This window comes from Erythrolamprus reginae, chromosome 4 (genome assembly GCF_031021105.1).
Source record: "Erythrolamprus reginae isolate rEryReg1 chromosome 4, rEryReg1.hap1, whole genome shotgun sequence".
In the NCBI taxonomy this organism is placed as follows: Eukaryota; Metazoa; Chordata; class Lepidosauria; order Squamata; family Dipsadidae; genus Erythrolamprus; species Erythrolamprus reginae.
The window spans coordinates 34,683,536-34,695,704 of record NC_091953.1 but is presented as its reverse complement, the minus strand read 5'-3'; the positions used below and the strand labels follow the sequence as shown (position 1 = coordinate 34,695,704).

Genomic DNA, 12,169 nt, shown 5'->3' with positions numbered 1-12,169 from the left:
CTACAACGCCTAAAACACGATCTGAGCATTGCCCACAAGATCATATGCTGCAATGTCTTACCAGTCAATGACTACTTCAGCTTCAACCGCAACAACACAAGAGCACGCAACAGATTCAAACGTAATACGAACCGCGCCAAACTTGACTGTAAAAAATATGATTTCAACAATTGAGTTATCGAAGCTTGGAACTCACTACCGGACTCAATTGTGTCAACCCCTAACCCCCAACACTTCTCCTTTAGACTCTCCACGATTGACCTCTCCAGGTTCCTAAGAGGCCAGTAAGGGGCGTACATAAGTGCACTGGTGTGCCTTTCGTCCCCTGTCCAATTGTCTTTCCTTTTTTTCACCTATCTTATATATTCTCTTCCTTTCATATATCCTCTCCTCTAAGTTCATCTTCACCCTCTTTTTATATTATCAGATGTCTATTTCCTTTCTATGTATTTATGTATTGGACAAATGAATAAATAAATAAAAATAAAAATATATACAAGTCACATTCTAGGCTACATAAGAAAATCATTGTTTTCTTGGGGTCAAATCGTGGCAGGAATTCCCAGCTTTGTTTTGTACGTACACACACCCATGCTTGAGTATTTCTTCCCTGTAATCTAAAAGTAGAATTTAGGATAGTTCCACAAAGAACTGAAGGAGGTGTGTGCCATTGCAAATTGCCTGTTGCCAGTAAAAACGTATATAATAATAATTTCAGGTGACAGGTTAACTTATTGTTTTCTTATCCAACCCTAACAATCTGATTTTTAAAATATTTTAAGCCAGTTCTACTACTGTGAGATGGAATGTGACAGCTTGGCGCAGCCAATTCAGTGTAGCAACCTCAGTCTGTCCAGCTTGCCGCTGCCAAGTCGCTTCTACCAACTCACCACTGCCAAGTCACAGCACATCTGAACATGGCCAATTCACTGTGGGGACAATGCACCGCAGGCAGCTAGAGAGGCAGCCAGACAGGCAAGTGGGTGGGCAGAGCATAGAGTGGCAGTTGGGGGCTTCCCATTTTCATTTCATTCATTTTCATTCATTTTATTGGATTTGTATGCCACCCCTCTCCGTAGACTCGGGGCGGCTAACAACAGTGGTAAAAACAACATGCGACAATCCAATACTAAAGAAGCTAAAAACCCTTATTTTAAAACCAATCATACATACGAACGTACCATACATAAATTGTGGAAGCCTAAGGGGGAAAGAATATCTTAATTCCCACATGCCTGACGACAGAGGTAGGTTTTAAGAAGCTTGCGAAAGGCAAGAAGGGTGGGGGCTATTCTAATCTCTGGGGGGAGTTGGTTCCAGAGGGCCGGGGCCGCCACAGAGAAGGCTCTTCCCCTGGGTCCCGCCAAACGACATTGTTTAGTTGACGGGACCTGGAGAAGGCCAACTCTGTGGGACCTAATTGGTCGCTGGGATTCATGCAGCAGAAGGCGGTCCCAGAGATAACTTGGCCCGGTGCCATGAAGGGCTTTATAGGTCATAACCAACACTTTGAATTGTGACCGGAAACTGATCGGCAACCAATGCAGACTGCGGAGTGTTGGTGTGACATGGGCATATTTAGGGAAGCCCATGATTGCTCTCGCAGCTGCATTCTGCACGATCTGAAGTTTCCGAACACTTTTCAAAGGTAGTCCCTTGTAGAAAGCGTTACAGTAGTCGAGCGTCGAGGTGATGAGGGCGTGAGTGACTGTGAGCAGTGACTCCCGATCCAAATAGGGCCGCAACTGGTGCACCAGGCGAACCTGGGCAAATGCCCCCCTCGCCACAGCTGAAAGATGTTTCTCTAATGTGAGCTGTGGATCAAGGAGGACGCCCAAGTTACAGACCCTCTTTGAGGGGGTTAGTAATTCCCCCACACACATTTTAACACATACGCTGCCATTGCTTCTGCCATGGGCCATTTGGAGGCAGTGGCAATATTTGGACCATTCAGGGGTGGTGGGTAGGGAGGTGGCAAGAGCCAGGCATCTGTCATTTTCACACACCCTGCTGCTGCTGCTGTGCTGATCTTCCGGGTGGTATGAAAATAGGATGTGCCTTGCTTCTGCTGCCATCTATCCTTCCCAACACCGCTGGCCCAAATGGACCAAATACTGCTGCCACTAAACAGTCTGCAGCAGCAGTGGTGTGTGTGAAAATGGTATGTTCCTGGTCACCACCATTCTGCTGCACTCTGCTCACCTGCTCGCTCGTCTGCCCGCTTCTCTGGCTACCTGCAACGAGTTGTCTCCACAATGAATTGGCAGGGTTGAGCTGATAGCAGCGAGGTAGTGGCAAAGGTGACTTGATAGCAGGGATGTGAGTGGCAAAATGTCATCCTCTGCATTTTTCTTCAGGTCTTGCCTGCATTAGCTTTCATCAGAAATGATGGGTGGGGGAGGCATTGGGATTTGGGAGGGGAAGGTACACTGGAGGAGCCCATGTAAAAGTTTATTTATTTATTTATTTATTAGATTTGTATGCCGCCCCTCTCCGTGTACTCGGGGCGGCTAACAACAGTGATAAAACAACATGTGACAATCCAATAGTAAAACAATTAAAAACCCTTATTATAAAACCAAACATACATACAAAACATACCATGCATAAATTGTAAAGGCCTAAGGGGGAAAGATTATCTTAATTCCCCCATGCCTGACGGCAGAGGTGGGTTTTAAGAAGCTTATGAAAGGCGAGGAGGGTGGGGGCTATTCTAATCTCTGGGGGGAGTTGGTTCCAGAGGGCCGGGACCGCCACAGAGAAGACTCTTCCCCTGGGTCCCGCCAAACGACATTGTTTAGTTGACAGGACCCGGAGAAGACCCACTCTGTCGGACCTAACTGGTTGCTGGGATTCGTGCAGCAGAAGGCGGTCCCTGAGATAATCTGGTCCAGTGCCATGAAGGGCTTTATAGGTCATAACCAACACTTTGAATTGTGACTGGAAACTGATCGGCAACCAATGCAGACTGTGGAGTGTTGGTGAGACATGGGCATATTTGGGGAAGCCCATGATTGATCTCGCAGCTGCATTCTGCACGATCTGAAGTTTCCGAACACTTTTCAGAGGTAGCCCCATGTAGAGAGCATTACAGTAGTCGAGCCTCGAGGTTTGCTATGTATAAGGGAAAGTGGGGAGAACGTACAGCATACCATCCTCTGCCTGGCACATCTATGCAGAGCAGACCTGCTTATCACCAACCCAAGGCTGACGGTCACTACATTCCAGATGTGTGACACGCAATTGAAGATTCACCCACCTGACGCCTATGGACACAGAGGATTGGGTGGATTGCCAAGGGGGGGGTCATTGAGAGGGTGTCGGGGATACTTTGTGTTCTGCCGGGCTCTCTGGTAGGAGCCTCCCAAAAATTCAAGGGTACAAATTTCAGACACACACACGTTTGAAAATTCAAAACAATGTTCTTTATCACAAAAGTCAAAATAAACTAAGCACTCTTTTTGTATTGCAAAGAGCACTCGTCCCAAAACAACCGGGTAGTCTGTACAATTCCCCTTAAGCAGTCATTAAGTACTTAGTTAGCAGCTGTGAAGAAACTTCACACCCCTTCTTCTTCCAACGAAGTGAGACACACACACACACACACACACATTGCTCTGCTTTGGTTTCAAAGGCGTGAAAAATCAACAAACAAAGTCCATAAAACAGCAACACACGATTCCTGAAGAACTGCGATCAGATACTCTTTCACAATGGCCAAACCCACACGCTGCTATTTATAGCAGCAGCCCTAATTACTGGAACCCCACCCAACCACAGGCGGCCTCATTTTCTCTTGTAATAATCCTTCAGTTGTTGTCTCCTATGCATCACTCTACACATGCGTGGACATGTCATTAATTCTTGTTCAGAATCCAAGGATGATACAGATGATTGATCTCCTCCTGGGCTGTCTGCCAAACTCCCCTCTTCCCTGTTACTCATGCTTCCTTGGTCAGAGGAGGCTTCATTGGCAGATTCCATTGGGAGCAAAACAGGCCTGCGGCATGTGGATGTCTCCCCCACATCCACTTGCACATTCCTTGGGGCAGGAGCTGGGCCAGAGCTAACCACAACACTTTGTAATGTGCATTCTACATGCCTTTTTCTTTAGACTTTGCTTTGCTTTCACTGCATTCACTTCTGATATATAAAAGTGCTCTTTGAGTTTCAGATTGGACTGAGTCTTACTTTCCTAGATTCTGAAGGAAGCAGACCCTGACACAAAGATAGTGGCAAGCTGGCTGTGTTGAGTTGGCCAAGATGACTTGTTGAAGACCCCACTAGGTGGGTTACAAGGACAGTAGCAGATCACCAGTTTTAAAACTGAGTTTTTCCTTTTTATTTAAATTTCATGAATCAACCACATTAATCCCACTTTCTTTAATACCTCAAGTCATTTAAACAATAAATAAGTAATAATTCTATTTGAAGAATGCTAACGTTCATGGATTACAGAGAGTTGGCTCCAATGAGTTACATTATCAGCTTTGTTGCAGGACAGATGGAACATTCAATCAGATGGACCTTGGAGGTATCTGTCATGGGAGATGGTGTGTCCTTTCACAAAATGGCTATCACGGAGGAAGAAAAGTCCCAAATAAAAGTCAGGCATTTCAAGGAGTCCCAAGGCAAGTTTGGGCCACAGATATTATATCGGAAAATCTAATATTACCAGATTTTGAACTGCTGCACATTTTTCATTTTAATCAGCTTGCTAAAATCTCAAGCATTAAGGATCTTTATTTTAATAGTTCTTTAGCTTAAATGCTGCCAATACCAGTTACAGAAGTAAGTCTTTAACACTAAGATCTGTGCAACAAATGGTAAGGTCATTTAGGGACTGCAAACAAAGGCTTAGGGAAAGAACACCAGTTTTGTTGTTGTAGTATCTCAACCTGTCCAGCAAATTCAATCAAATTCCTTTTTACCAAGACTTGACGAAAGGAACGCTCTACAAATAGAAGCTCTCCCATCAGGAACTGTCTTTCCTCCAACCTCTGAATAATGATCTATTTATGCTCAGAAGGAAGTGTTTGAAATTTATGGATTCATATATTTAGTTTTGAGAGTAAAGGAGCAATCCAGTAAGATTGTTTATACACACCCATTGTTTGACTCAGTTTGAAAGCAGAGCTACAGGGAGAGTCTAAACAGACACTGTAGGTGTGCAGATACGGTGGGGTGATACGATCTCCATATGGAACACTGGTTGGTGACACTGCTGCTGTTTCAGGCAGGTGAGTGCAAATGAAATGTTAAATGGTGGTAGATCTGAAAGAAAGCTGATACTTTTCTTCTTCTCTTCCTCAATTAATGTTGACGATGTATTATATGAGTCTTACATTGCTGTATTCAAGTGAAACAAGAAAGACATGGATAGCACATTTTTTTTCATATTGTCTTCAGTCATGAAAACACTTAATGATGTCAGAATAACTTGTTTGAGCATTTAAATAGTAAAGGAATAGTTTCATTTGTTTTATTTGTGTGAAAACCAGCAAACAGAGATAAACACTTGTATCTTGAAGGTATATTCCAGTTAAGCGTGTGTTACATTTAAACATTTTATTAGACAATTAAAACCACTTTGGTGGAAACTAATCCAATAGCTAGTTCAGCACAAGGGCAAGTAACAAATCTCATAGTTGAATATCTCTTTTTGTATGTGTTTCTGACACTTCAAATATCATTTTACCTATCTCAAAATGTGTGGTCGGGCAGTAGGAAAAGCAAGTAGGATGCTTGTCTGCATAGCTAGAGGTATAACAAGCAGGAAGAGGGAGATTGTGATCCCCTTATATAGAGCGCTGGTGAGACCACATTTGGAATACTTTGTTCAGTTCTGGAGACCTCACCTACAAAAAGATATTGACAAAATTGAACGGGTCCAAAGACGGGCTACAAGAATGGTGGAAGGTCTTAAGTATAAAACGTATCAGGAAAGACTTAACGAACTCAATCTGTATAGTCTGGAGGACAGAAGGAAAAGGGGGGACATGATCGAAACATTTAAATATGTTAAAGGGTTAAATAAGGTTCAGGAGGGAAGTGTTTTTAATAGGAAAGTGAACTCAAGAACAAGGGGACACAATCTGAAGTTAGTTGCGGGAAAGATCAAAAGCAACATGAGAAAATATTATTTTATTGAAAGAGTAGTAGACCCTTGGAACAAACTTCCAGCAAACGTGGTTGGTAAATCCACAGTAACTAAATTTAAACATGCCTGGGATAAACATATATCCATTGTAAGATAAAATACAGGAAATAGTATAAGGGCAGACTAGATGGACCATGAGGTCTTTTTCTGCCGTCAGTCTTCTATGTTTCTATTTCTCCATCCTCCTACAGTGATGCTTCTGTGGAAAAGTTTATTTCACATGTAGGCTGAAATGAAGTAAACAAACATCAGCAGGAAAAATATGTTGATTTAAATAATGACAGTAGTTGCTATCAGACATTAGAATCATTGTTTTCACAATGTAGAACTTGCATGCAGATGAATAAACCTTGAAAGATGCAGAGCTTCTAGTTCTGGGACTTGAACATCTTTAATTCTGGATGAGGTTCCACTTCCCCAGACAAACCTGATGCACAATCTCGGGGTTCTTCTGGATTTGTGACTCCTGCTCAATGAGCAGTTGGCAGTTGTGGCTAAGAGACCCACTATCCACTTTGTATAGTGCACCAGTTGTGCCCTTTCCTGAATTGGGAGTACAGTGTTCCCTCGATTTTTGCAGGGGATGCGTTCCGAGACCGCCCGCGAAAGTCGAATTTCCGCGAAGTAGAGATGCGGAAGTAAATACACTATTTTTGGCTATGAACAGTATCACAAGCCTTCCCTTAACACTTTAAACCCCTAAACTGCAATTTCTCATTCCCTTAGCAACCATTTAGATTATTACTCACCATGTTTATTTATTAAAGTTTATTTAAGAAAATATTTATTAAAGGCAGACGAAAGTTTGGCGATGATGTATGATGTCATCGGGCAGGAAAAACCGTGGTATAGGGGGAAAAACCGCAAAGTATTTTTTAATTAATATTTTTGAAAAAACCGTGGTATAGCCGTTTCGCGAAGTTCGAACCCGCGAAAATCGAGGGACCACTGTACCTCTACTCAGTCATTGAAGCCCTGGTCATCTCACACACAGATTGCTGCAGTGTTTTTACATGAGGTTACCCTTGAAGAGAATATCTGAAAGCTTCAGCTGGCTCAAAACACAGTTGTTGGATCCCTAGGTCAGGGGTATCAAATTTGGGGCATCACATTGTTGTCACATGAAAACCCAAAGAAAGCACGAGGCTTTCTTTGTGTTCTTAAACTTCTAAGGTTTCAGCAAAACCACCTTGCTGAATAAATACTGTAACACAATACAGTAGTCAGTTTTGAAACCCCACTTGGGATATAAAATATGACTGAAACCATTTTCCTATCTTTTCTCCTGTTACTTCACATTTAACAGTCATACCAAGCTAAAGTACTATTTCAAGTAGGTTATTTTAAATACCATAAAACTTACTCTGATTTATAGTTAAATGCTATGTTAAATAACTGAGGTTAAGACAACTTCAGATGTGAGAGGGGTAACACCAATCCAAAGCTTTATCTAAACTCCCTCTTCTTTCTAACAGCTGCCCAACACTCAAACCAAAACACAAGCTAAACACAATATAATGTACAGTATATATTAATGCAGAAACAGATTGTGTGAAAAGAGATAAAGAAGCTATTTGATGGTGCTACTCCAATGTAATAAAACTTTAATTTTTGCCTTTGCAGTATGGAGTGGTGTTCTTGGGAAAAAACACTTTGTGAATAAAAGGGGAATCCCTGAATTATACGGCGCCGTAAAATGTGGTGGTACAAGCCGGTATCCTTTGGCATATGTAGGTTATGGATGCTATTGTGGTCCAGGAGGAAGAGGTTGGCCCATAGATGAAACAGACTGGTACGTATGCCACTTCTTTCTCTACTAAATTCATATTTCCAATACATTCTTCAATTGAATTAACCCCATTCTATCTAATACATTTTAAATGACGTCAAATCTAGTTTAACACAAGAACATATGGGAAAAATAATATTATAATGTAATAAAAAAAGGAGAGCAAGTAACAAAATAACAGAGTATATGATTAGTACAAACCCTATCCTTTATTAAGCTGGATGACATAATGTTGCTAAGTTGCGAATCTCAACAAGGGGCTCTTAGCCTTGAGGTTACTTGGTGGTGCGGCAGAGCCAGGGCTGGTGCAAGAGTGTGCAAGAAATACTTCTCGGCGCCCAGAGAAATAAAACAAGAGGGAGCTCCTGATCAGCTCAGCTGATCTGCGGACTGAGGTTAAGGGGCCCAGCAGCCATGAGGTGACCATGCTCACCACCTCCTGACCTCAAAAAAAATAAGACCTCCCGAAAAATATGGCCAAGTGCTTATTTTGGGGGTCACAAGAGTTTGGGGGAAGGAGAGAAAGAAAGACTTTTGCTCCTTCTGCTTTTGGCTGCACGCAAGGAAAGGCTTACTCCCAAAAATTGGGCTAGACCTTACTTTTTGAATAGGTCGTGTTTTTGGAGAAACACAGTAGAAAAGTATTTCTTTTGAATTATTACTAACACTTTTCACCCTACATATATACACAATCTGTATTTGTGAACATTAAACTACCATTGCGGTATTTTACAATGTCGTCTGGCGGGTCCCAGGGGAAGAGCCTTCTCTGTGGCGGCCCCGACTCTCGAACCAGCTCCCCCCGGAGATTAGAACTGCCCCCACCCTCCTTGCCTTCCGTAAACTCTTTAAAACTCACCTCTGCCGTCAGGCATGGGGGAATTGAGGCATTCCCCCCCTCCCCCGGGCCTATACAATTTATGTATGGTATGTCTGGTTTAATAATGGGTTTTTTAATTTTTTTTATTTATTTATTAGATTTGTTGTGAATTGTTCTATTGTATGTTGTGAGCCGCCCCGAGTCTACGGAGAGGGGCAGCATACAAATCTGATAGATAGATAGATAGATAGATAGACAGATAGATAGATAGATAGATGATAGATAGATAAATAAAAAATTTAAATAAAATAAAATAAAATAAAATAAAATAAAATAAATAAAATAAAATAATAAAATAAAATAAAATAAAATAAAATAAATAAATAAAATAAATAAAATAAATAAAATAAATAAAATAAATAAAATAAAATAAATTTTCCTAAAAGACTTTAGGGAAGTGGTTACTTAAAATATCCAGACTGTACTGAGCTTCATGGAAGTACTTGACAAGCTTTGTAAATTTCACACGCGCCAGAGCACTGTAAAACTAGAGTTTCACAATGTCGCAAATTCTGCGTGATGTTGAAGGCTCACATCAATGATATTAATTTGTCTCTGTTGCTGGAAGGTGCTGCCATAGACATGACTGCTGTTATGACTTTGCACAACGACAAGGCTGTAATCCCATAACAGACAGATATAAGTGGACTTGTCAGGACAATACTGTGATATGCGGTAAGGTACAACCTGAATGTCATTATTTTTATTTACCTTATCTCAGAGAGTCACAAGTGCATACAGATGTTCCAGCAATGAAAAATGTGGTTTGAATTTCAGAAGGTCCTATTGATTTTCTCAGAAATCTTGGAAGATTCATAACACTGTTCTAACCAGACTTTGTTTTAAACAACTAATCCTAACCCAATTTCTTATAGCTGCCTGAAGGTTCGGCTTATAAACCAACAATATACTAGTAATTGAATTAAAGCTTTCTCTGGGTTAAAAGTGATTGTGAAAGGGTATCGATTTTGATGTTGGATATTTTAATTAATTAGAAAGTTCATACACATGACCTTAAAGCAATTTCAATCTTTTTGTGGAGACTAATAGTGAGAAAAATGGCTATATTGAATACAGATATATATATATACTGTCTTGTGCTAACTTAATGCCATGTACTTTTACTCAAGCTGTTTGTAGCATGTTGTCAGTTTTCCAAATCTGTGGTGAATATGAAGATGGAAGGATAACGTTTTGAACAGAAATCTTAATATGTAAAATATATAAACAGTGTTGAACTGCTATAGATTTTTATATGTTTATATGTTAGAACTGCCCCCACCCTCCCTGTCTTTCGTAAACTACTCAAGACTCACTTATGCCGCCAGGCATGGGGGAGTTGAGATATTCCTTCCCCCTAGGCCATTACAAGTTATGCATGGTATGTTTGTGTGTATGTTTGGTTTTATAATAAGGGTTTTTAGTTGTTTTATTATTGGATTGTTACATGCTGTTTTTTATCATTGTTGTTAGCCGCCCCGAATCTACGGAGAGGGGCAGCATATAAATCAAATCAACCAACCAATCAATCAATCAATCAATAAATAAATAAAACACAAGTGAGCAAAATCCAGTGATTTTAGGGATTCAGGCTACTCATTGTAGCCACTACTTTACTATGGTGTCTAAAAATAGTGACACAGTGTTGTGGGGTTTTTTGAGGTTCACGACATATTGAAATTGTAGGGTACGCTTCAAAATAGGCTGAATAGAACTTTTCAAAAACAAACCAGTCCTGAAACCTCTGCAAAATCCTAGCCCTATCCAATACCCTGCCTACTGTGACCCTTGCTCTTGGATACTTCTCAACCTAAAGGGCAACTCTTGATCATGAACCACCATAACAGCAATACAATAGCACTTAGAGTTATCTACTACTCCACAGTGCTTTACAGATGTTTACAATGTCAGCAAATTGCCCCTAACAATCTGCGCCCTCATTTTACTGACCTAGGATGGAAGGCTAAGTCAACTTTGAGTTGGTCAGGATCAAACTTCTGGCTGTGGGCAGAGTTAGTTGCAATACCACATTCTAACCACTGTACCATCCTTCGTAATAGAGTACCATGATTGTGGGTTTCTTTAAAATTACATTTTTTAAAACCTCAGAATATAGAAGAGCATCAAGGGTTAAAATCCTTTGACCACCGTGAAAGAGATGTTTTCTTTTTCATACTTAGTGTTACTAAGAAGTTTAGATTCTTGAAAAGCCACATGTGCTGAGACTGTTCTCAGAATGACTCTCCTGAGTCTTAAATTGCAAGCTGGCTTTTCACAGAAGGGCCTAGAAAAATGTTTCTTGTAAAGAGGATGTGTGACATAGAGCTTATTAAATAAAAATGAACATAGGGTGCACAATGCATTGTGTAATTGTAAGATATAGTGAATCAATGCGTACTTACCGTGTTTCCCCGAAAATGAGACACTGTCTTATATTAATTTTTGCTCCAAAAGTTGTGCTACATCTTATTTTCGGGGGGTGCCTTATATTTCTCAAATAAGACAAATTCACAGGCAGAAAAGCTGACACCCCCAAAGAAAGTGTACCGTACGGTACACTGATTACAGTACGGTACCTGTCAGTATGGCACCCACACACACAAATGACGGCACTTATATGGTACAACAGTATATTCCCGCTATTGCAGCTTCCAGCCACAAGAGGAACTACAGTCTACACACTGTAGTGGAGACTGTAATGGCGGTGAGACAGCAGCAGATTGTAGCTGCTGTACTGGATGGTACAAAGCGATGGAAGGGGCTAGCAGGGGACGCCACATTATTACGGTACCGCTATGAATAGCTTTGAATGGTACCGTATGTTTTTCCACCGTACCATATGTAAACTTGACTACGCCTTATTTTTTGGGGGTGCCTTATATTAGCAAATTCTGCAAAACCTCTGACATGCCTTACTTTCGGGGTACATCTTATTTTCGGGGAAACAGGGTATTACACCCAGCCAATGCTTTAATCCCCAATCATGAATTTTATTTTTTTAATGTCCAAAATTGCCCTCAAGCTGCATGAATCTCATTTTTAATCATTCAAAAAGTTTCAAACAGAACAATCTTTTATCTTTTATATCTTAATAAATGCCAGTTTCATAGATAAGCACGACTGTTTTGTTTTTGTGCTCTATTTGATCATAATCAGCATTAGTATCTTCATTCCTTTTTTTTTTTCAGATGCTCATCTGAACAGATGTCAAAACATAATTTGCCAGTGCGACAGAGAAGCAGCTTGGTGTTGGAGATTTGCGCGATTCAATAAGCGCTACATCTTTTGGCCAAATTATCTTTGTGGCCAAATATATCCTTTATGTGGCTATGGACATTAA

The 12,169-nt window shown here is 40.8% G+C and overlaps 1 protein-coding gene across 1 annotated transcript; it reads left to right on the top strand.

Moving 5' to 3' along the window:
- The first annotated feature begins 5,197 nt into the window (after window positions 1–5,197).
- On the top strand, window positions 5,198–12,169 carry LOC139167268 (phospholipase A2-like). Its single transcript, XM_070751715.1, has 4 exons — window positions 5,198–5,240; window positions 7,784–7,952; window positions 9,398–9,504; window positions 12,018–12,169. Exons 1-4 carry the CDS (start codon window positions 5,201–5,203, stop codon window positions 12,167–12,169), a joined length of 468 nt encoding a protein of 155 aa, XP_070607816.1. The 5' UTR covers window positions 5,198–5,200.